Raw genomic sequence first — 24148 nt, 5'->3', positions numbered from 1 at the left:
GGACAGTTTAGTGATGGTTAAGTAGGGATCAAGGACTGAACGATGATGTTCATGACATGGGCACTACAGCGTAGTCGCTGGGCAACCGGATCTAAACCCTAAGTACTAATATATTTGAGACTCATCAACGATATATGAAACCGTATGAAACTAGACGCGTGGCTATACAGCACACTAGGGCAGACAGTCTAGATAGAAAATTTGACATGGTCCTCAAATCACCCATGTATTTGAAGTGCACCAGGCATTACTTGCCCGGCGTGCAAAATAGGGCCCTGCCAGCTTCGCCTGCCTGACACTTCGTGAAGAGAGCCTGGCAACTGTCTGTCAAACGCAGTCTCTTGGCCACCTCGATAGACTGCACGTTGGCAGTATATATTCTCCCTCCCGCATCCAGGGGGTGACCTTCAGGTTCCGTGCTTTGACAGACGCCAAATTCGCACTTTCCTCCCTTCTTACCCTGATCACATTGGCATGGAGCAGGTGTTGGTAGCCTCTCAACTACCTCCCTAATAGCCGCCTTGACTTCCTTTTCATACAGTTGCAGGGGTGTATTTCTGGCTTTCTCAACCTGCTCGTGGATGAGTCTTGTATTGCTCTCAAAGTCTGGCAGTGTTATGCCGAATATCGGCTTAGGCGTGGTCGCTGCCTTTAGCCATTCATCCAGGAACTGATTTTTAAACTCGCGCTCTAGCTTTATCGTGTGATTCAGAGCTATAGCCTCAAGCTTCGTTTGTAGCTGCTGTTTGCTGTCTGATATAACCGAACAGATTTGCCGTTTGAGCTCTGGTTGGACATGGGCGTGAATATCAGCCTCGATGCCTTGCGGGTTCGTTTTCGCAGTAGCATGCAGGTCGCCAGTAAGCTGCGACGCTTGATATAGAGTAAGTATCTGGTATGTCGCAAACTGACTTGTAGCATTGACAAAAAACTCATCTCCTTTAAGATGATTAATCAGCCTCTTGACATTCTGAAGCCATCCCTCTGCACCCTTTTGTGCAAGGAGATCCCCGTCCCAGAACTTGCTCCGCTCGTCCTCTGCTTTTATCCAGTTACTGATCTCTTCTCCTACCTGCATTACCAGGGCGATTTCCCAGAACCCAGAGACTAGTAGAGCATCTTCGGTAAAGCACAACGCAGTATGGGTGACGTCAACCTGCCCCCGTTGCTCATCATCTGCAAGCTGTACGGCGCAGCCAATGCCGGGCAAGATAGATGTTACCACCGCGGCCTTGTCCAAGACGCTGGCATCCTCGCTTGAGAACACATCCGCCACAGCCTTGCCGTAAAGCACAAGTCCACCAATAGCCAGGGCGCCCTCTCCGAGCTTACTGGCAAAGCCGGCGATTCTCTCAACCCGCGGCGCGCTAAACTCAGGCAGCCGTGCATTCAGCTCGCCATATAGCTTGTCCTGCTTTACCACACTACCATAGTTGAACTCTTCCAAGAGGCCATCAAAACTTTCTTTGGACTTTTCCTTAGCCACGGCTATCAGCTCGCCATCTTCCGGCTTTTCGACTGCAGGTTCGTTGTTTTCCTTTTCCTTGGGGTTAGGGTTGACGCAGGGCTCGCCCGCCCGTTTGCAGGGGACAGACTCTTGCCTTATAATTTTTCCCTCCTTGGCATCGTAATTGGCAATGTCGAATTCATCTGCCTCAAACTCGGGTTCGTCATCATCAAGAGCCCTAGTTTGTTGTTCTCCATATTCCAGGACTTTATCGGCAAAACCCGTCGTGTCAAAGTTCTCAATTATACCGTTTTCTTGTAACTTTTTTATGCCGCAAACCGCCCATGTAACGCAGCTGTCGCCGGGGTTTTCGAGTTTACTTGGCGCCTGGACCTGGGAAAGCAGCTCGTCCAGCTTATCGACAGAGACGGTGGGAGGCAGCGTGCCGACTTTAACACGTGCAAATATGACACGCTGCCTAAATGGGTTGATTGTCCTCTTCTCGTACTGGAATAATTTGATATTCTCCTCCTGGTTGATTACATGGAACAGGGTTGTTGTCTTCTCCGACTTCAGAGCGCCCTCGGGAGTAACGTGAATACCCCAGTGAAACGCTTCGATTCCTGCTGCTTTGCGGGCTTCGGCGTTAAGGCCCCGGGCGTAGAGGGCAATCAGAATATTACTGCTTGATTGCCGCTTACGTAGGAGTCTAGGAGAATAATTTAGTTTAAATAGTATATTATCAAAAGGGATAAAATAACGGACAAGTCAGATTCCTGAGTACCGACACCTGGATAGGGTGATAGATCCAAAGTTGGATCATGGCTAGTCGGCACACCTAGGGCGCAACTCTGCAGAGACCAGAGGAGGAAGTGAAGGAGTATAGAAAGAATTGTCATGTTGGCGACTGTTTACAAGACTTTGCGTGATGCCTGAGGTAGAAGGGCCATGTAGGCTTAGAGAAACTTGCTGATTTGGATGTAGCTCAAGCGCGGCTTTATATAGACTTCTTTCATGTTACCTTGTCTGTGAAACTATAGAAACTGCAAGCAGCGTATCGTTAAAGCCCTCAGGGATAGGGATAGGGGTCTTGTATCCGGGCGAGGCGAAGTAATATTCTTTATGCCAACCCTTGCACGCTAGAACTATACGTTGTGGGGGATAGAATTATTTGGCTGGGATTCATCAACACCAGCATATTACAACATTTAGGCAAAGCGGGATAAAAACTGGGGGACCGAGTAGAGTGAAAGGTGTTGCGACTTAGTCGTAGGCTGCAGCGTAGGTCGCAGGTCGGGCCGGCTGCATGAGCTACTCGGCGACACAGGCACGACGGCCAACGGATTAATACACTCATGTGTGTAATATCGCGAACCTTATAATTTATTGTTAATGCTAGCTGCTGGCGGCCCCCGGCAGGGTCCCCGAAGGGTATAGTTTAAAAAAGTCTAGTTATAAACCTTAAAAAAAATACTATAAGCATATAAATTTACACTTAATTTATGGTGTTGTAGTATTTACAAGGGTTAGCAAGGAAGAATAAAAGCCTCGCAGCCCACTTTTTAACATACCGCGCTAACTAGCAGCCGCAGCTAACCCAGCGCCAAAGCCGGCTCCCGGAGGACCCCCGGACGTTGTATATAATTCAAGGGTCCAGTCACATGTGCATTCTCGCCCGCTTTGCCTATGCCTAGGACAACTCGTTTATTGGCAGCAGGGTCTTGTATATTAATCCTGTTATATAAAGCAACTTATTGATTTTTTTTTTTTGCAGAACATATTAATTACCCATCCCGCATCTTTATCTTGATAACTATGCGGGCCAAACTCACAAAACAGGTAGCTGGCTACGATTATCTAACACCAACGCTCGCATCTCTGCTATTTCCCATGTGCGGTTGACAAGTATAGTAGTATTTTATATGAGCAACTATGCATTATAGACCAGACCGGGTCTAGGTGTCGAGATAGCATGGCCTTTCGGGAATACCGACATCTATTAATAATAGTGCGGGTGTAACTACGGTCGTGAACGGGATATCTTCCGAGTGGGAACAAGTTTTTTCAGCGCAAGCCGAGGAATATGTATTAAAAGTGGTTTTTTTTTTCTCGAACAGGCATCCTATACGAGAGCACAGGCCACGGCGAGGAGGGATCGGTTTTTATCCACGAGATTATTACCATTATCAGACGTCTGCACGGGTTCGGATTGGGCCGGCAGCGACTGCGAAAGTGGGCACACCCGTCAGGGGCATCAAAGTTAAAATCAATTAAGCGACGTTTAAAAGTCCGGACGTATACCCCACGATGTTACAGAAGCAGCTGTACTTAGTCATGCGCATGGGACCTGGGACCCCGTATATAATAGAGCCACGGGTATTGAACTCCAACATATCGCTGCTTGATTCACGCATGTTTTTTTTTACTCACAATGTGCATAAACACTAAGGGTCTTGGATGACACCTCTTGGCTCGAAATGACGCCACTAGCTAGGCAGAGATCATGCAACCAAGCCCTAATTTCCCCGGCCTATATCCTGCATATTGCTAGAGATAGTCCAAAGCTCTCCAATGTAGAGTCGGTCTATGCATGAGCGCTGTAACCCACATCGCTCCACAAGATAATACACACACATCCAGTCTGCCACACGCTTACCCGTTTTAATATATTCCTTTAATTTCCGTTAATTGTGGCCGATTAACGGAAATTATTAGATTTATTATTAATTATTTAAGCTTTTTAAAAAAACTATAAATATAGTTTTTCCGTAAATGCTTTGCTACCAAGTAATAAAAATACCCTTTCCATCTAATATAAAATGTGAGTCCAAGATCGTAGCTCGCGTAAGTTTAAATCAACGCAAAGTCTCTGCTAGTAATAGACTGTACAGGGCCTAGTAGTGACGCAACTCGTGAGTTGCCACATATGTCGTGGTATGCACTGGAAGATGCATGATATTATGACAGGAGCTTGTAGGGACACAATACAAGGGCTTGAAAAACACAGCTTCGAATTCAGCGAATAATTTTATTGAGTGTCAAAGGTCCTTGGTTTCATCCAAGGCCCTTGAGCCAGAATTCAGACAAAGCGGCGGTGAGCCCCTGAGGTCTGAGGTCGCAGACGCTGAGGCTTCCAACTAGGCCTTGGAGCCCTTGTGTAGCTATCGTCGTGGAATAGTCTCACCAAAAACCCTCCAAACTCCAACCTTATAGGCTCAGAAAGTACTCGAGCAGCTGGGTGTATTTTGGCGTACCTAGACCCGTAACAGGGTCCCAGCCCGATGCTGCCGAGAATCCAGTAGTGCCACAACCACCACCGCCGGGCTGATCTCCCTTTGTAATGTCGTTGAATGCCTTTTTGCTATACGCCTTGTACAGAGCCGGATTGATGAATCCGACAGGGCTCTTGCCGATATTCAGACGCTCCTCGTTGATGCGGTTAAAGATGGCGGCGACCAGAGGGGCGGACATGGATGTTCCGCCGATGGTGCCTTGGCTGCCGCCGACTACAACAACACCATTGTCTCCAATGGCCGAAATGTCGGGGTAGCCACGGCCGCCGCGGTTGTAAATGCCGCCTGAGCTGGGGAGCTTGCCGTCTGTTGTGTTGTAGGATTTATAGCTGGGCTTGTGCTCGGTCAGATACCTAGATGGGCGCCATAAGAGCTTAGCGTACATTGACTTGGCAGTTTCTGTTTTGACAATTCATAGGCGAGATACTCACTCAGAAACAGCACTGTGCTGCCACTCTGGAGTGGCAAAAATGTTGCTGAAGCCGCCACCAGAAGAGAAGCGCTCGGTTGCAACTTCGGAGTCCCCGACTTTGGCGCCCTTGGGGAGGTAGGTTGAACCAACGGCGGTGATGTACGGGCAGCCGCATAGACCGTCTGGGACAAAGATGTTTTGTTTGGGACCGAGGCAAGTGTTTTCGGCGACGCCGTAGTCGCCGCTGGCGACAAAGACGGACGTGCCCTGCAAGCCGTACTTCATCCACTCTGTGCATTGACGCTGCGCGAAGTCATGGTTAGGTTGTATTCTTGCCTCTGGTGCGATGCAGGCACGGCGACGAACCTTGTGAAAGCTGACCAACGACGGGTCTTCCGAGTCACCCCAGGAGACGGAGAGGACGTTGGGAGGAGTGAGATCATTGCACTCTTTTCCAGATCCCTCGTCACCGTTGTCGTGGCAATAGGGACCGGAAAACGCATCGAGAAAATCATTAAAGATGTAATTAAAGTTTTTGTAGCCTGCATTCCCAGGATACTGGATTTGATATAGGCTGGTTTTCTGCGGGTATATGATGGGAATTGCAATTTCGAAATCGAGGTCGGACTCGGTGCCGGCGGACGACGGCGGGTTGGGCGCAGTAGCACCGTTTATCAAGTGTATGATTGGGCCGGTACCCTTGGGGATTCCTGGTGCAGCTGCAGCGTAGAACTGGTTCAGATCTTCTTGAGAATAGACGTCGCCCTCCGTCTCGAATATGCCCAGGGTGTTGTTTGGGTTGGCCAGCTTGGCAGGTGGGATTTGATACAAGGCGCTGATGCAGCGCGGAGTAACATATGTGTCGCAATGATCCGTGCCGTCTATATTTGCTGGCGGGTTAGTATTGGATAAGGGGGGAACGAGTGACGAGTCTTTTCGCAGAGTATCACTACTAACTCGGGTCAATGGATGCGCCTTGAAGCTTGCTGCTGCTGGGGTGGGCAATTCTCGCAGTCTTTTTCTGCATCTGCGTGAATGAGATGCCCGGCATGACAAAGTCCACAAGAGAGGATACATCGTGAGGGAGACTGTATGCTTCGGTTCCAAAGTACACGCCATCCGTTGCGTTGTTGGTGTACAGGTAGAACTTGGTCTTGAGAAGGGACTCCAACTCGCTGGCCGTGGTGTTGAAATTGATCCAGCCCTTGCTGTTAGAGAGCGCGATTGAGCCAGCAGGGATGCCCGACGAAACCAGCCAGGTTTTGACTTGATTGATTGATTGCTCGCTTGGTGCAAACAGATCCACGATCTGCTGCGTTGTGAAATGCTGGCCATACTTTGGAGATGCTGGGTCAGACCTAGAGCAGGTTAGATGGAGTCTTCCAACAGAGCCGTGTTTTATGACTTACACTTGAAGAAGGTAGTCTTCAGCCTTTTCCAAGTTACTCTGCTTTAGAGCAATGCGTACGGGCACAACGGTAGAGCCAGAGGCTTGTTGTCCCTTTATCCATTGTTGATGTAAAGGTCCTCGCTGTTCGTGAACTTGGTACTGGTCAAACGGTACAGCTACAGTTGCAGGTACGAACCCGCCGAGGAGAATGAGGCCAAACTTCATTTCGGAAGCGGAGGATTGTATCCCTTGGCAGATGGAAAGTTTTCGATGGTGTAATCATCCTTAAGTGGCGGGAACTATCTGCGTATTTATATGTCAATCTTTCAAAGTCGGTATATATCGCAAGCACGAGTCCTTTCAGAACGCATAGCATACTGGCGGTTCATGACTCTGGATTATCGATCCTATCCAGATGGTATACCTGACGTTGCATCGTCCATTACCTCATTCCTATCTGAGATTCCGAACCGGCGGCCTGCCTAAAACACCACGACCACTCAGCGTGCGGCGCCAGATACGAAGACGCAAAGGCAATACAGCTGCCATTCTAGGCTAAGCCGTTGGCCCCGTAGGTCCGGGCACTGCAGCTCATGAGCTCACGGCTCTCGGAACCCGGCACATGGTGAGGCTGAGTCGCGTACGGAGTACATGATGTAAAATCGCGTCGCTGATGTAGATCGTCACTGGCTGGTTGTACAACGGAAAACAATGACTAAACAATGACTCGAGCCGTCTAACAATCCGGGTAGAGAGTCAATTATTCGCGCGTGTTCTGACTCGAGACTACCAGCCGAGCAACTTTGACCACGCTAACGAGGTGCGTCTCTGACACCATAACTGTAGCTTGTAGGATACTATTGTCGGGGTTGTGAGACCAGCCCGAGATGTAATCTGTCGAATGTTATGCAGCGCACGAAACGCTGGCAAGACACCTTGAGATCGGCTGACCGAAATACAGTTGCATCTCTCAAATATTATCCGAGATTTTGTTAAGCCGAGTATTTCCATTCGTCAACATAATTTGCGATCCCTCCATCTGTATTGTACGTCGTATGTGCATCCGAACCTGATTGTTTTCTGCATGGCAGGTCTATAGGTATTGAACTTGTAGAAGCTTATCAGGAATTGGACTTTCCCCATTAGGAAGGTGATGCACTTCCGCTGATGGAGAATCACTGGCGCTGAAACCATTTAGCTCCCAGTCGGTCTAGTCGTATCACGGATGCATCTGGGCATTTGACGAGGTTCCAATTTAAATAGCATAGCTGAGTGGAAGCAAGGTTAGCGAGAATCTGGTTATATTCAGTTATTGCTTTGAAAGAGATTGATTGGAGGTGTTTGATACCAGAACTTAGAAGTTCCGGTGGATGAATGGTGACGACTTTTTCACTAGCGGTGTGGTGGAAGGGAATTATGCCATTTCAAGCTCTTCTCCAGCTCAACAAAACATATATCCTCAGGAAGACACAGTTCAGGGAATCTCTCGGCCGGAAAGCGGCTCGTTTCTCCTGTCTTCTCATATCCTCGGCGCATATACCACTCAATGAGCGCCCTGCGCGTAGAAAGAGCATTCAACGAAAACTTGTCCACGCCCCAAGCCCGGCGGCAGTAGTCTTCGGCATGCTCAAGGACCCGTCTCCCCACGCCGCCCTGCTGGTGGGACGTATCGACGGCAATCATGGACAGGCGGCCCGCGCCGTCACGCTTTGATACCTCGATGGATGCGACAAGGGCCGCCGGGTCGCTTGCGTCGTGGGCCACGAGGGTGACAACGTCGGGATTAATGAGCTTCGATTGTACCTCGTCCATGGCGAGGCAGAAGTGGGACGCGAGCTCGGCGTTGCCAGTCCAATCTTGACGAGGGTCGCTTGCTCGAAAGGCGGATTCTACAAGGTGCTGGATCTGCGGAGCATCAGCGGCATCTGCGACGCGGAATTGGAGGGCGAGAGAGGCCATGGGGAGTGTCGAGTCCGTGGACGAGGATATACGGTCGAGCGGTGTTTGGCTTCATGTTTTGGCAAGTGGATATTTTTGTTGTTTAAATATATGCCTGCTTAGTCGTGACTCATCTGTCATTGCCGCCCTTGCTTGTCGCAATGTTGTGCCAAGGGCGCGAATGCTGACTGTTGTAGACTACTTTGGCAATTGTAATGCGTTGCAAGCAAGTCAACACGTACAAACTATACTGTCAGTCTCCAACAGTGTCTCAATTAAAGGCTTGCCATGACTCCAAAGACACGAGGTTAATATTGCCCACCGAATTGTTGCTCGACGTGACGCTGTGAGTGCCCATGGCCTCCCGCAGACAGTAGACAGAGGCCTGAGAGAACTGTGCGACCCTTGGGTCGTGATCGCTTCCGGAACCAGGGAATGGGTTGGCTAAAAATGAATATTGTGAGCCAAGTGTACAGCGGACATTGAGAACTCTTCCGTATTGCTGCAGATAGTGTGAGAAATGGCAGTCATTACAGTAATGTCACAGTGAAGGGTTTCAAAGCAACATGCCAATGCTTTGAGTCAGCACAAGCGCACATATAGAGTTGCTTTCTAGACTCGCATGCATATTGCATCAGTCCATCTCGTCAAGACGCGCGCACGCGAGAGATGCAACACATATGCAGTTCGGCCGATGGGGTTCAGGAAATATGCACGTCGTTTGCACTGTGCACCTGGGACTTCCCTCTGTTCAAAGATTGAGGCTGAGTTGGCTCGGATGTGTGTGATGCGACCGGCTCGAAAAGTAGCTCTGCTTTTCGTCTGGTAGCATATCACCTTTTAATTCTCTCATCAGATGGGACCTTGGACATTTAATGCATAAATAGTGAGATATTTCCGCACAACAGATGACTGAAATCATGTTAGTTTAACTCAGCAGACTGCTCTGTCCGCTCCATTATCCTGGTACTTGCTTGCTTGCGCCATTGCTTGCTGCAATGTCGGCGGAAATTGCACTGCTTGTCAGCAATGGCTGGCAAGTCGTGCAAAGGTGGTTTCAGGAACAACGTTCCTTTGCTGTCTGGTTTGCTGCTATTGTATGCTGGGCTTCTTGGTGGTGCTGGCGATTCATTATCACACCTCGAATTTCTACTCTGGAGGTAAAGGAATACCCCTACTGGATACCTGGTAAGTAATGGCGGTCCCAAGGGATGGTGTGAATATCGTTTGTCTTAACGTGCATATTTTTCGCAGTTCTTGGTAAGACCAAAATTCTATCCATCATTATATGCGGCTCGCGTCCTGACGAACTCGAGGTCATGGCCTATCATTCATATATAACTCGCAGAAACTGTTCAATACAGCGAGGTTAGCAAATATGAATGGAATCTTAAAGTTCTCAAAGAACCGAAGAGACTGATGATACTCAAAAGGCAGCACTTTCACAACACCAATGAGCCATTGCAGCTCACCTTGTTTGGAACCAGCGTGTACTTTGTCAGCCGGGCTGAGGATGTGAGTGAGGTATATCGTAACACGCGTACATTCACCTTTGATGAGTTTTACCATCATATATTCATCAGCATGGGAACCTCTGGGGCAAGTGTGCAACAAATCTTCGCACAACTACCAGCGAGGATCAAAGATCCTGAAAACACACAGGGTAAGCCAGTCGCCAAGCTTGCGAAGGAATTGCAGATCGCGCAACTGCAGCCAGGCCCCGGACTCGACGCGCTCGAGCGCGCCCAGCTTGCTTACTTGGAGTGCCACGTACAACCTGATGCTGTGCTCGAAAGCCGTTATCGATACCCAGACCTCCTTGGAGGAGAGGTGCCCAGTCAAACGGGATCTGTCGAGATGTCTCTTTGGAATTGGTGTGCGGATCTGCATGTGCGAGCCGCTCAGAGGGCCTTCTTTGGCAGCGCCCTTGACCGCCTTGATCCTGACTTACCCCAGAAGTTTCTGGAGTTTGACGATCTGAGCTGGAAGCTTCTCTATCAATTCCCCATTTTTCTGGCCCGGGATACGATTGCAAAGCGTGATTACCTGAGAACAGCTCTAAAAGCCTTCTATAACCTTCCAGGGGAGATGCGAAACGATGCGGAGGGCTGGGCTCTTGACTCGACTGAGGATAGGCTGCGTGCTATAGGCATTCCAATCGAAGACATAGCTTCTATTGCGCTCATTCTTTACTGGGGGTTCGTCTTGTTTCCGTTCTTCACGTCTTCCTCACCGCCCTGGCTCTGACCAGAACATGGCTGATTGTGAAATGAAGTGCCAATACAAACACTCGAAAAGCTGCATTCTGGTTGATTTGCCACCTTCTTTCCAATCCATCACTTATCGACCCAATCCGTACTGAGACGGCTGGCGCATTCGGGCCCGAAGGCACCATCACGGACCTTGTCCATCTCCATCGGCACTGCCATCAACTCGATGCGATGTGGAATGAGACTCTACGCCTAACAGGCGTCGCGGCGTCTATGCGTACTGTGTCGGCCGATACAGTACTTGGCGGTCGCATGCTGCGAGCTGGCAATCCCCTGATTATTCCATATCGTCAGCTCCATCACGACAAAGGCATCTTTGGCGACGACATCATGACTTTTCGCCCGGAACGGTTTCTCAATACTAAACCGAAGAAAGACAAGCGGGTACGCTTGGAGCATTTCCGTCCCTTTGGCGGCGGCAGCACAATCTGCCCGGGTCGTTTCATCACCAAAAGGGTTGTCATGATCCTTGTGGCGCTTCTTCTAAGACGCTTCGACATATCTATGGCCGGAGGGTCCCAGGACATGCCTCAAGCGGATGACTGGAGTCCTTTCTTGGGCATTGCAGGCGTCAAACCTGGCCATGATATGCGCATCAGACTGACACCGAGAAAGGCCGCGGCCACATGACCAAATGCTATGGACTCCAGTGGAAATTGGAATAAAAGGCTGCAGGGCAAAATGCCGTGAAGGGTAAAGATGATAATCCAGAAGTGCTAGCGCTTATCATTCAACGAATACACTTGTAGGCTCTAAGCTGGAAGAATTCCGATTAATATGAGTGAAGACAAACTGGCAAGTGCACGTACAGAGAAGAAGGGGGAGTTATTGCTCTATCAATTCTTATCCTCCCTGAGAATATAACCCAAAATGACACTAGATCTTGCTAAAGAAAATAGGACTTACACTTTCTGCATCTGATCTTCTGTACTCATCCGGTGTATCATGCTCAGCCACGCTCGTCTCATCGACTGCGGGTCCGATTTTTCTCAAATCCGTGAGATGAGACGTCAATCTCTTCTCAATGTAAATGACATTCGAGGCAGAAATCAACGTCTTGGCAAATCTGGCAGGGATATCTATTGCCATTCAGAAGCTATCTATAGACTATTAGTAGGGTATTATACTGCCATATGATTCGTCGACTTTGGTGCACGGGATGGAGCACAGTACATACTGATTCGCAACAAGCACAAGACGCCTAATCATGTCGATACCATTTCTTCGAGGAGATGGCGCATTGTTTGAGCTAGTTCGTTTCTCTTTCAGACTCGACCTGGTTGAGCCCCCAGTGGTTAAAAAGCTCTGTAATCTTTTCGCCACAGGCGTGGAAAATAATAGCAGGCTGATTGAGCCCAACGCTTTCCTGATCACGAGGGTATCCCGGAGGAAATCGGCCATGGGGTAAAGTCGTTAGAGACCATATTCCTTTGTTATGGTCTGCTTATCGAGAACTCGGCGTTTTTGAAAGCATAGGACAACCGTGCTCAGCCCCTAGACATACAATGCTCGAAGCGAACAGAGGACCGAAGGAAAAATAGACCGAGCGAGCCGCCTTTCGGAATCGTGGACCCCGCCTAAAAGATTCGATGAACAGGGCTCAGGAGATTTGATGGTTCCAAGCAAAAGCAAAGCTTCAATGGGGGTAATTCAAGCCAGTCTCGTGGACTGAAGTAGGATTACACCGCAAGTCAGCATGCTGGATAGTTGGGAGACGGCGGAAAATATTCAACACACTAGATTCCGGAATGTTCCCGTATTTAATCAACGTGGTAATATGTCGTCTTAAATTTTGTTGTCCCTGATCAAATTGCGTACTTGTGTAGTTTAGGCTGGGCTCGTTGTCTTGGTTAACCCGATGTGAAGCTGTAATGGTTTGTGTTTATCGTAGCCATCGAAAGTGAAGTGAATCACAAGCTCCATCCTCTTTCTTGGACTCGTTCTCCTATTCCTGGCAGAAAATCAGGAGAGCGTCAGATGCTTCAGGACTACAAAGCTTCGGTGCTACGGGACCTCGTGTTTTTCCGCTTGGCGTAGACATGGTCTACTAGTATCCAGCTGAAAAGAGTTCTTTTTGACCATGACTGATCAAATAAAACTTGGGCTGGGGGCGAAGGAGGATGCAAGACTTGAAGTCGCGGGTTCTCGATGACATCTGTCGAGGAACCTGTTGCACGTGAGTCTCTAGATGCTCTAAAAAGAATGCCTTGGTGAGTATAAACTTGTGACTCTTTTGACCATCCCGGTGATGATCTCTTTGACTTCTTGCGACGACTATCATTATTCGTGAGACGGAGGGGCTATTCATGGAAGGTGCCCACTGCTCAGGGTCCGACTGAACTTGATTGAGGGCTACATGTGTTTAAAAGAGCGTTCCAAGAGCTCACAGAAAAGCGACGTGCAATTCTTGTTTCGACAAATCTGTCGTTAACCGCGGTGACTGCGACCGCCAATACATCGATAGAGCGCAGAAGTGGAAGAATCATGTGCCCCCTTTCTTTGGAAAGCCATTGGGTTACTTGACTCACAATCCCACAGTGAGCAGTTGCGCGATAAAGGTAATCAGGGAATATCTTCAACCCTTTCATTATTCGTTGCTTTGCTGTCACCAAATAGAAGTGACGCGCTCAAGAATGAGTTGGCGGACAAGCCGATGTCTCGACATTTGTCTCGATCGAGGGCAGCGAGCGCGACAGCCTGCAACCACTTGAAGCACAGGCCCAATCGTCCGACATGGGTATAAATCATCTTACATTATTCATGACGCTTCCTTCCAGCTAATGACCCGCCCATATAATCGAAGCCGGGGGGCCCTAGGCAAAGAATCAGCTCCGATGGTGAGGAACAAGATTTTTGACGTTCCAGGGACTTGGCTAGCAAGTTGAGCACAAGGACTCTGACGGCGTTGTAGGAGCCATGGCCCTGAGCCACGTCATCCAACGTAAATTCAACGGCGACTTTGGTGGCGCAAGCTGGCAGACAGTCGTCTAGAACGGATAAGAACCATTCGCGATGGGTGAAAACACATGCATCGGGGCCATTTTTGACTGCAAAAGAATAAATAATGACCAAACTACGAGTTCGGTTCGGTTTGAGAAGCGCAGGAAGAGCTCTTGGGGGGCTTTTTTTAGAACTCACTCCAGCTGCGGACCTGAATGCTCTCCCTCCCAGCTCGGCGGAGAGGACATGCTCGACAACAACCTGTTGAAACGTTTGAGAGAATCGTGTTGGCGAAGGTGATGAGGATATTGACAGTAATGATGGGAACCAATCGAGAGGGGAAATGCTGGGGTCATGGGAGCCTAAGCTGATTACATCTATTCCCTGTTGTGATGGATGGCATCTGTGTCCGGTAAGGAAAGTGCGTACAAGCAGGGCAAGTGCGGCCAGGCAGCAGTACTACTGTGCACGGAACTGCCAATGGCAAAGAATCGCAAATCAAGAAATGCAAGAAGACGCATAATAACCAAGGATGCTGCACCGCAACGCAGAGGTATATCAGGACCCCTCTGTGTGCAACAACGATCGTTGGCTGGGATCAAATGCTTCCGAACTTGACCGTTGGCTCTGAGCCTTTCCAAGCGGTGGACAAACGTCAAGTATGTTGGCATGCGGTAATTCCCCCCTTGTTTGACAGCGGCAGCGCCATGCCCGCGTCCGTCAGCAGCATCGTTAGCCGTGAAACGATCGACACTCCTCCTTTGATCTCGTTTTCGTATGGAGAAAAGGCTGACGTCGCATGCTACAGGACTACACGTGCCTTGTCAAAGTTTGACAAACTACTCAAGTTTGGAAGCTGTAGGGTAGCTCTTGGAATGTCGTGTTTTTGGTTCCTTGTTGCGGAAAAGCCTTCCAACTTTGCTTCTTCAATGAGCCCACGAATACTATACTACCATAGTCACAAGCATCACATAATTGAAACTCAATTTATTATTAGTCTAGATGACCTTTTATTACTCCTCTTAGCAGGAGTTTTAATGCCAGTACGCATCTTGTTGCATCATCGCGATCCTGCCGTGTTGGTGTTAAGAGCTGTGGGCACTCTCCTACTTCATACCACTAGGTACGTACCTAGATCTAGTCGCTTGACCTTCCTCGCAAACTTGATCTTCTACCTGACCTCGCACATTCAATCCCACAACAGCGTCATCAAACCGCGCCACAGGTAAAAGGCTTGCTGGAAGATGCGAGGGGGCAAAAGATGTCAGCATCGTCTCCACTGGCCCACAGCGGAGAGATTGCCAAGTTCACCAGGTTGCACAAATACGCCTAGGCCAGAGATGACATCGGTCGAAACTTGGCCTATTTGCGTTCGTATACGGGCTGCTAATTAATTGAGCTGCGTTGGCTCCAAGAGGCAGCAGAGTACCAGAATATGGACGTCACGATCAATATCGACGCGATCAGATAGGGGCTGTCATTTATCACGCCATATCTTTTCCCCTGACGGAGCAGAATGTGGATTCAGGTGAACGCGTCGCGTCTCTTCGAGTTTTCTCAGGTATTACTGCAGGCAACGACCATTACATGTCAATGTATGCATGTGGCCCAGATTCCGACATCAATGCCACGGGGGACGCGGCTATTTGCGCAAAATAACGTGCGACGTAACGGCCGTGGCAATTGCTTCCTTGCCAGGCTGCTTGATTGGCACAGTTACAAGGCTCGGCCGTTCCATGCCAGGTTCAATGGTGCCGAAAGACATCGTTCATCTTCAACTCTGCAGAGGTGGTTGTCCCAGCCGCAGGATGCTGGAGACCAGAAAAGAAGCAGCAAAAGCTCAACGCTGCATCGCCAGAGCCACCAACCGAGGAAGGCTGGCCTTGTGCCACTATTAAGATGTACGGAATTCGGGCCAATGGGCCAGGTATTGATTGCAAACGGGAGGCTGAAGAAGACTGAACTTGTTACGAGAGTGAGCATGCAACTCCTTCAAAATCACTCCGTAAGCTAACAAGCTGGGCCGTCAGTACGGGCTGCTCCCCCGTGACATGCGCAAGATTGATACATCAAACTTGCCCCATATCGACATACGGCCTACAGTTATACTACTGAATCTCCTATACCTAAAGGTCTTAATTAAACGAGATCGCGTTTTGCTTTTCGACATGGACGGCACACGCACGTCAAGCGTTCAAGCCTCGTTTGTGGAAGACCTTCAAACCAAGATGCGACCAGACCGTACTGATGGAGTTGCACCTCCACCATATGAGTTTGAAGTTCTAGATGCAGTTCTTAATGCGGTTGTTATCGAATTAGGGAATGAATTGGAATCTGTGCGTACTCCAGTCATCAGTCTTCTCGCAGAACTCGAGGAGAACATCGATCGACAGAAGCTCCGTATGCTACTGAAGCTGTCCAAGCAGGCCAGTGCGTTTGAACACAAGGCAAAACTTGTGCGGACAGTCTTAGATGACATCCTTGAGAGCAACGACAGCCTTTCTGCCTTGTATTTAACGGACAACGCTCAGAATGTCCATGGGCCTGAGGACCTTTCTGAGGTGGAGTCCATGTTGGAATCGTACTACGCTATATGCGATGAAATTGCACAGGATGCACAGAGCTTGACCTCAATGATCAAGAATACGGATGACATGTAAGCGTTCAATTCAGATTAACACCCAGTCTCGGGTCACACTGACGACAGCATGTCAGCGTGCAAACAATTTTAGATACAAACCGGAATTCGCTCATGCTTCTGCATTTGAAGTTCATCTCCTGTACACTGGCCCTGGGAACAGGCACATTTGTGGCTTCATTTTATGGAATGAACATCCAGAATGTGCTTACCGAGGCAGATTTGGGCTTCGTGGTGGTGTCAGCAGGTTCCGTTACGTGTATTGCCGGCGCCGGTTGGTTTGGCTTGAGAATCGTTGGAAATCTCAAACGAGTCACAATGAAGCGCAACAAAGGGTTTCTTGGCTAAACCTGGTACTGAATTGCAGCATGAGGTATACAGACGCACAAGACAACATCTTGAAGGGGAAACATGCGACCTCATGTCGAGAGAAAATCAAGGTGTCCTTATCCGAGCGTGCTTATTCAGGAATACCCATCCCTCCAAGAACCATGGTCTGCAAGACTGCAACAACTCTATTTTCTTGCTACCCGGACCCAGTCGCCCTCACGTATTTTTCGCATCAATGCCAAGCTCAACCCTTGCCTCTACGACAAGTCTGGGTTCCACAAACAAGTTGAGGCCACTCTGGCAAGCGGGAGCCTCAACATGAAGCCGGCCATCTAAGCCTGGCAATAACTTTGTTGGCTGTTAGCGCAATTAACAAATTTAACGATTGAATAGAATAGAGTAAAGCCGTGGGAAATCATAATGGCAAACCCGTCCCAATATCCTCGCTCCGGGCGGAGGATCCTAATCTCACCAGACACTATTATATTATTTTAAGTACTTAGTACTAGCTTTGTTCCACCACAATCCGTGGGGCAGCAGGGCCCCTATAAGGTGCTCGACTTTTAAAGGGATACTTTCGGGCTATATCTCGTATTGCTCCGTAAATTTTACTCTCATTAATTCTATATTAATAGTCTATTAGTAGGCAGAAGCTGTTATCCACAACACCCTGGCGTCCAGCGGTGCCTGGGGACGGTATTTAGGACAATCATTACGGAATACGACGACTAATCTTGGATCTTTATGCAACTTTTACAACCACATACAACCAACGTCCATTAAATAGTGGAGGAGCAGCGCCTTATGATGCCTCAATAACTCGACCTCTTGGCATCAAATTACTTCCGTGTTTATTGGCTGCTTTTAGAATTCCGAGTCATTCACTTCGTACAAGCCAAAGTGCAAAGAAATATATGTATTGAACAAACGCACTTTTACTTCACAGTCATCCCACCATGGTTTGTTGCTATCCTTCTCTACCTCATGGACTTCGATATCGAAAATGCTGGTCCTTTGCTCTCGACCCAAGTTTCATATTCAACTATTACTGCTGTGTGTTCCTGTTTTCATAATCATCTGTATTGTCTGGCAAACTCTCCGTGTGCATGACACGCCAAGCGCATATAATGCATATGTCTTCTACGCCGACAGCGACGAATATGCCTGCTCAGTGCTGGTTAACGCGCACATCCTGCAGCATTTAATGGGCACAAGATATCGCATTTTCGCCATTATATCTGATGGTGTTTCCCGAGCCATGCAAGACGCTCTGGCTGCGAAAAATGTAAACATGATCCATGAAACGCCTCTGCCACTTCACGCAAACAGCGTCTCATACTACAAGGGATGTCTCTTAAAACTAGCGGCCTTTAAATTGCACGAATACGATTCTTCGATCCGGAGATTGCTGGCGCTCGACGCCGACCAGCTAATACTTCAAAACCTGGACAAGATTTTCGACACTCAAATGACGGATTTTATGGCTCCAACCGCTTATTGGATTAGCAATGCTACCATCACCAGCACTTGCATGTTGATCCAGCCAGGCAAACCGATGTGGGATAGGGTCAAGGGCGCTGCGACAAGTATAGAGTCTGACAAGTACGACATGGACCTTATCAACGACCTATTCGCCGAGCGAGGAGATCGATTGAGCGAGCGATACGTGACGCTCAATAGCCACTGGGAAGATTGGAACATTCCCCTGTGGATGGGCCCTAGGTCTAATGGCAATGCGACAGACGAACAACTACGGGCTTTGTATGACCAGGCGGCTATTATTCACTTCACTGCCGCTGGCAAGCCATGGATGCACGACACTCAGACGCTGCGGGAGCAGAAACCGGACGCGCATCCTCTCATGGTAGAACAGTGGGCTAGATGGCGATCGTTGGCATTGCAGAATTGCCCAGCAGGAATCCTGGACCATGTGTAACAAGTTCAGCCCTTGGGGTGTGTGTGGCTGGCTGCCTTGGTATATTTCTCGACATCTTCTCGCAATACTGAGCTTGCGGAAATGATCTTTTTGTAACACCTACGAGCCCGTCACCTGGCGAATATTAGGACAAAAAAAAAAAAAAGAAGAACAAGAAGCAAAACTCTCCATAAATAGTGTTGGTACCGGGAATACCAAATTCTGGGCCCAGTCAACAGACTGGTCGACTCTTGGATACAAAATATTTTCTCCCATCGGCAACAAGACAAGCTCAACCACGATATTTTCTCGGGGATCAAACGTGTCTTATCGTGCACACGGGCAATGTAACCTTGTAGGATGTACGGAGTACAATTTCACACTGGTGCCAAGGCTGCATGTCGGCAGCATCTCTCAAGGACTAGAATAAAGAACCAGGGAGGATGGCCACGATCTGGAGTCACAAAGTCCAAGGCAGAGATCATTCGGCTATCATGTCCCTCCCCGTACGACAGTATCAAAACATCCTCACGTAATGCTCCCCTGGCGCTACCCTGAAATGGAATTTCCCGTAAAGGCACAGCCCGATTTCACCTCGACGGGAAAGCCGATCCCGCCTCCGCTTCCAACCCCGATTGGCCTTGCTAGCGCATGTTCCCGAATCTGTCACTCCTAAGCGAGTGCGAAGGAAGCCACAGCTGTCAGCAAGACAGTGAGAAGTGAGAGTGAGACCAAAGGTGCCGTCGACGAGCCAACAGTATGTATCAATAGTATTCAGCTGATGTGGTGCCCAATTGAAGCTTTGTGTAGCCGCAAAGCTGTCGCCGCGCTTCCCCACTCCCCCTCCACCGTGAAGATGCTCCAGATGCTCCAGATGTCGGTGTTTGGTCATGATTGGGCAGGCTTAAGCGATTGCGAATAGGTTTCTGGAAAGTTGCCGGGCCTTGTGCCCGAGGCGAGTAAGCACATCACTTTTTTTTTATTATTCCCGGCGGCCTGAACTATTCCGTGCCCCTTAAAGATGCTACTATACCAGATAGAACACGAATATGCTTTCACATGGCACAAAAACAAAGCAATAAAGACTTCATTTTTCGACATTATTTGTTTCACCTCGGTCCGTTTATTCTCGTAGCACATGTCTCAACACGGCCGGCATGAAGGACGAGCCTCTGCCCATTCCTTTACATCGACAGTCCAGACGGAGAGCACCAAGCCGCCGCCAATCCCTCTAGGACGCTTCTGGATCCTATGCGTCGGGTAAGCAAAGTGCTTCCCATCACAACGAAAAGAACTAACCGCAAAAACAAATACAATTGTAGAGTATGTCTGGGCCTCTTTCTCTCCATGGTGGACACGTCCATCGTCGCCACATGCCTCTACGCCGTGGGCACCGAGTTCCGTGACCTCGACAGCGTCAACTGGGTCGCTCTCTCCTACACCCTCGCGTACATGGGATTTTCTGTCGTCTTCTCTCGCATATCAGACATTACCGGGCGCCGAGATGCCTTTGTCGTCGCGTACGTCGTCTTCGTGGCCTTCTCGCTGGCATGCGGGTTCGCCCGGACCTTGCATCAGCTCATTGCGTTTCGGGCGCTTCAGGGCATAGGCGGCTCGGGGCTGTATTCCCTGTCCATGGTCATGCTGTCGGAGCTCAGTCCGGCTCATTTGAGGCAGTATATTGCCGCCATGATTGGCCTGGTTGTTGCCATGTCCGGGGTGTTGGGCCCGGTTCTGGGCGGCCTGCTGGCAAGCTACACGAGCTGGAGATGGGTTTTCTGGATCAAGCATGTCTCTTCGTCATCTGGCTGAACACGGGACCTACCGCTGACATGTGTATATAGTGGTCCCATCGGGGCGGCATCGTTGGCCACGTTCGTCGTCAGCTGGCCGAATCGGAGACACCTCCCGCATCATGAAAGGCACTCGTGGAAACAACTGGACTGCCCTGGAGCTTTCCTCACCGTTGCCGCTGCCGTTCTTGTCGTCTTTTCTTTCCAGAACGCAGGGCAAACATCCGGAAGCGCGTCCCACGGCAACAGCTGGGGCTCGGCCGTCTTCATTGCACCCCTTGTCGTGGGCGTCGTATGCTGGGGTGCCTTGATGCTCTGGGAATACGGCGTTGAATACCGCCTGTCGAGACGGTTCATCCCAGTCCTGCCTCTTGGAATATTTCGCAGCGTCGTGTATACCTCTGGGGTGATAAACACCCTCCTCCTGGGGCTGCCATACTTGCTCTTGATCTATATTGTTCCGCTGAGGATCCAAATCGTCGGGGTCAAATCTGCTCTGTTGGCTGGTGTTATGCTGTTGCCAATGCTGGTTGCTGTTGCTCTGGGCAGCCTTGTCAGTGGCGCAGTCAACTCAAAGACGCCGGTCATTACGGAAACACTATTAGCAGGCTCGTGTTTAATGGTATTGGGCTGTGGACTGTTGACGACATTGTCCACCCAGGAGCTTGATGGCGCGAAGCTGCTGGGGTTCATTGCGCTATGTGGAATGGGCTTCGGCCTCACGGTGTCGTCAAGCACAATGATTGCATCTATCAAGGTGGCGCCAAAGCATTACGGTAAGTAGCGGCGTGTATCAACTTATCCAATGAGTCAAGTTGTTGTTGCTAATAGTAACTAGCACCGGCTCAGGGCATTCTTGCTCAACTGCGTATATTTGGCGGCAGTTTGGGAATCGCCGCGTCGACAGCGATACTCCGGACCAAGACACAGGGAGGCCTGCTGCCTGTCGGGAAACGAGAGTCCCAGGCGCCTGGTTCACAAAGCCAGTCGGTCAAGATGGCATTTGCAGAGGCATTTCGAACGGACATGATGGTAGCAACGGCAGTTTCGGGAGCTGCAGTGATACTAGCACTTGTCGCGTGCTGGCTGCGCCGCAACAATCAGTCTGAACCTGAGGGGCCCCGGACAAGCCCGGAAAGAAGGACGGGCGATGAGAATGAATGATGTGGAAGCATGACGAGGTATGATGAATGCCACTATTCGTTTTGGTGCTAGTCGGTGACATTTATAACGGCGTAGGGTCACGATTGAAATAATGATGGCGTCAATAAGATATTAGGGTAACTAGTACGATTATTTGTGCTCCTAGGCTCCATGTCTTCATTATGACGGTCTGATTTGTGCTAGCACAAAATAAACAGCACAGAGACAACTCACATTACCGGCCTGGCCTTTTACTCGTGAGACTGAGGTCTGAACGGCGCCCAATCCAGCGGCAATCTCTCGCCCATCCAAATCGCGCGCTCCGTGTGATCCCGCAACTCGACCTCGTTGGCCGCCTCACCTTGGTGCACAGTAGTGTTGGGGTGAATAAGCGCAGACAAGGGTCCGCGCCAAATGGCGAGCCACGCGACAAAGGCCCCGAACTGCGCGGGCGTAAAGACGTTGACCTCGAACATGGCCACCGGGTGAGGCCCGACGGGGACATCCCAGAATTTGTACACTCTCAGCTCCGGGACTTGGGAGTTTGCCGTCAGCACGACCAAGACGTTGCGTGCATACCAAGTACTTATAGGTATATATGCACATGCAGGGTGCTGACTTACACTCGCGTCGAATGCGCTCCCAAAGCTCGCGTGCGTACTTGGCTTGCTCCGGGTTCTGCTGCAAGTAATACACATGTATGTCACTGCGCGCATGTCAGTCGCACCATGACAGGAAGACGCCGGGTCGAGGGGAACGGCATGGAGGGATTCCGACGCACAAGCCACCGCGGCGGTCCGTTTTCAAGGGCCATGCGAAGCTGCGGTAGGCCTCGCTCAGTCCGTCCCGTGGAGGGTTCACGAGGCTCTTCCCGTCGTCGTTTGTGTCGGTGGGCAGCGGCGGCGCATCTTCAAAGCCGGCGAGCGGCGAGGCGTACGTGTAGTCCCAGGGATTGGGCATTTTGGGGAGGGTATCAGTCTTGTCGTTCCTTTGTTCTGGCGCTCTGGCGATGGAACAGGAGCAGGAGATGGACAAGGCGAGGCGAGCATGTCGACGCGATGGCGTGCTGATTGATAAAGCCGGCATCGCGACATGCATCAACCCTGATATGTCAGCGACCGCCAAGCCCCCGCATGAATCACGGCCATCCTGGGCCAAGGCCCCGCTGCATTGATGCAGGTCATTTGATAAATGACGCTTCCAGCCGAATGGCTTTTGTGGCAATTGATGGCTGTATTAGGGCTGCGCCGGCGACTGGAGCTCGGCTTCGGCTTACCAACAGCGCCATGGCGTCATATCTTCACGCAGCTACTCAGTCATGTTGCTGCCGAGCACAGATGTACAGAGTAGTTGGACGGGTTGGTCATCCAGACACAGCACAAAACACTTCATCAACCCGTCTGGCCAACGGTCACTCCACATCCATCAAGGTCGTGCTACGCCGGCTTCCATCTTCACTTCAAGCCTCATAGCATCGGCGGCAAATGCTTTCATGAATCACGGTAAATAGAGTCGCGAACACATCCGCCCAAGCTACATATCCTCATGGGCCTCTGCTTCCTTCAACCGAGTGCCTCTTCAAACAATCGACGCCGGCGCCTCCGCCCCCAAGACCAGCTCCATGTCCGGATCCGACTTCTTCATGGCCCTCTGATAAGCCTCCCGCCTGCTCACGCGCTCAATATAACCCAATATGCCAGGGTACCCGTCCAGACTATACGGCGCCCAGTACCTCATCGTCGTCAACGAAAACATGAGCATGACGTCGGCCGCAGAAAACTGCTCGCCCGCAAGCCACTTGTGACTCCCCAGGCGCTTGTTCAACTCGCCCAGCGCGGCCTTGAGTCGGCTCTGGCCCAGCGCGACAAGCCAGTGGTCGTCAGCCATGCCGGCAGCCCGCGCCATCATGACCCTGCCCACGGTCGGTTGGAAGGTCCCGTTGGCCCAGTGCCACCAGTAGATGAAGTCTGCGTACGCCGGGTCGGAGGGCTCGACGAAGAGCTTGCCGCTGGCGAACTTGCGGCTGATGTATTCCATGCAGGCGCCGCTTTCTGCGAGCGTCACGTCGCCGTCCTGGATGACGGGCGCGGTGCCCTGCGGATGGAGGGCCTTGTACTCGTCCGGCGCGAGCGTGGGCGCCCGCTTGTAGAGCTTAAGGGTGTACTCGACGCCTAGTTCTTCGCAGAGAAAGGGGATCCGTTCGGACTGCGAGACGCCGAGGTGGTGGACGGTAAGACCCATGGCTGTCGAGGCGTATTCTTGCGTACGGTGTATGTACGTGGGTGAGGATGGTGTGCAGGAGAGAAAAAGATGACGAGGAGCACAGGACGGAATACTAGGACCAGCTTGAAAACACCAGAGATGGATGACGGGTTCAACTTGGCTAGGAGGCTACGTGTGGATACGTGCCTGGCACCACTTTCATCTGCTTGATGACGCTGCGCGCCATGGTTATGGAACGCGGTTACGTCAAGAAGCGACTCCATCTATCGAGGCCGGCATTTCACAATCTCCAACATCCGCAACATCTGCCTCCTGGGGCATGGAGCGATTCAAGGTTGTCAAAGTTTTTTTGCTGCCCCATTCGTCCCATTCTATCGTTTCTGTGAGTCAATGACCCTTGATTTGAGGGCCCTATA

General features: G+C 50.3%; 9 protein-coding genes across 9 annotated transcripts; 4 read left to right on the top strand and 5 right to left on the bottom strand.

Annotated features, from left to right (window-relative positions):
- Window positions 1-247: 247 nt before the first annotated feature.
- On the bottom strand, window positions 248-2346 carry MAA_04782 (Heat Labile Enterotoxin Type Iib; the record flags this gene model as incomplete). The annotated part of the gene is made up of 2 exons (XM_007822878.1): window positions 248-2156; window positions 2213-2346. The coding sequence occupies 2 exons, from the start codon at window positions 2344-2346 to the stop codon at window positions 248-250; spliced, it is 2043 nt and encodes a 680-aa protein (XP_007821069.1).
- A 2308-nt stretch (window positions 2347-4654) lies between these two features.
- MAA_04783 (Peptidase S8/S53, subtilisin/kexin/sedolisin) lies at window positions 4655-6767 on the bottom strand (the record flags this gene model as incomplete). Its single annotated transcript, XM_007822879.2, has 5 exons — window positions 4655-5093; window positions 5172-5455; window positions 5519-6033; window positions 6110-6510; window positions 6562-6767. 5 exons carry the CDS (start codon window positions 6765-6767, stop codon window positions 4655-4657), a joined length of 1845 nt encoding a protein of 614 aa, XP_007821070.2.
- Window positions 6768-7934: 1167 nt separating this feature from the next.
- Window positions 7935-8501, bottom strand: MAA_04784 (GCN5-related N-acetyltransferase (GNAT) domain protein; the record flags this gene model as incomplete). The annotated part of the gene is made up of 1 exon (XM_007822880.1): window positions 7935-8501. One exon carries the CDS (start codon window positions 8499-8501, stop codon window positions 7935-7937), a length of 567 nt encoding a protein of 188 aa, XP_007821071.1.
- A 977-nt stretch (window positions 8502-9478) lies between these two features.
- On the top strand, window positions 9479-11380 carry MAA_04785 (Cytochrome P450 CYP5090C1; the record flags this gene model as incomplete). The annotated part of the gene is made up of 4 exons (XM_007822881.2): window positions 9479-9668; window positions 9735-9740; window positions 9829-10678; window positions 10756-11380. 4 exons carry the CDS (start codon window positions 9479-9481, stop codon window positions 11378-11380), a joined length of 1671 nt encoding a protein of 556 aa, XP_007821072.2.
- Window positions 11381-15314: 3934 nt separating this feature from the next.
- Window positions 15315-16676, top strand: MAA_10647 (uncharacterized protein; the record flags this gene model as incomplete). The annotated part of the gene is made up of 3 exons (XM_011412365.1): window positions 15315-15665; window positions 15721-16346; window positions 16406-16676. 3 exons carry the CDS (start codon window positions 15315-15317, stop codon window positions 16674-16676), a joined length of 1248 nt encoding a protein of 415 aa, XP_011410667.1.
- Window positions 16677-17661: 985 nt separating this feature from the next.
- Window positions 17662-18594, top strand: MAA_04786 (inner membrane magnesium transporter MRS2 precursor; the record flags this gene model as incomplete). The annotated part of the gene is made up of 1 exon (XM_007822882.1): window positions 17662-18594. The coding sequence occupies one exon, from the start codon at window positions 17662-17664 to the stop codon at window positions 18592-18594; it is 933 nt and encodes a 310-aa protein (XP_007821073.1).
- Window positions 18595-19711: 1117 nt separating this feature from the next.
- Window positions 19712-21530, top strand: MAA_04787 (major facilitator superfamily transporter; the record flags this gene model as incomplete). The annotated part of the gene is made up of 4 exons (XM_007822883.2): window positions 19712-19833; window positions 19896-20372; window positions 20418-21142; window positions 21205-21530. The coding sequence occupies 4 exons, from the start codon at window positions 19712-19714 to the stop codon at window positions 21528-21530; spliced, it is 1650 nt and encodes a 549-aa protein (XP_007821074.2).
- Window positions 21531-21760: 230 nt separating this feature from the next.
- On the bottom strand, window positions 21761-22595 carry MAA_04788 (dopa 4,5-dioxygenase; the record flags this gene model as incomplete). The annotated part of the gene is made up of 3 exons (XM_007822884.1): window positions 21761-22044; window positions 22133-22215; window positions 22291-22595. The coding sequence occupies 3 exons, from the start codon at window positions 22593-22595 to the stop codon at window positions 21761-21763; spliced, it is 672 nt and encodes a 223-aa protein (XP_007821075.1).
- A 492-nt stretch (window positions 22596-23087) lies between these two features.
- Window positions 23088-23750, bottom strand: MAA_04789 (Glutathione S-transferase/chloride channel; the record flags this gene model as incomplete). The annotated part of the gene is made up of 1 exon (XM_007822885.1): window positions 23088-23750. One exon carries the CDS (start codon window positions 23748-23750, stop codon window positions 23088-23090), a length of 663 nt encoding a protein of 220 aa, XP_007821076.1.
- Between the last annotated feature and the right edge of the window lie 398 nt (window positions 23751-24148).

Source organism: Metarhizium robertsii (assembly GCF_000187425.2).
Source record: "Metarhizium robertsii ARSEF 23 chromosome Unknown MAA_Scf_1, whole genome shotgun sequence".
Lineage (NCBI taxonomy): Eukaryota > Fungi > Ascomycota > Sordariomycetes > Hypocreales > Clavicipitaceae > Metarhizium > Metarhizium robertsii.
The sequence above is the reverse complement of the archived record's forward strand: the minus strand, read 5'-3'. Positions and strand labels throughout refer to the sequence as shown.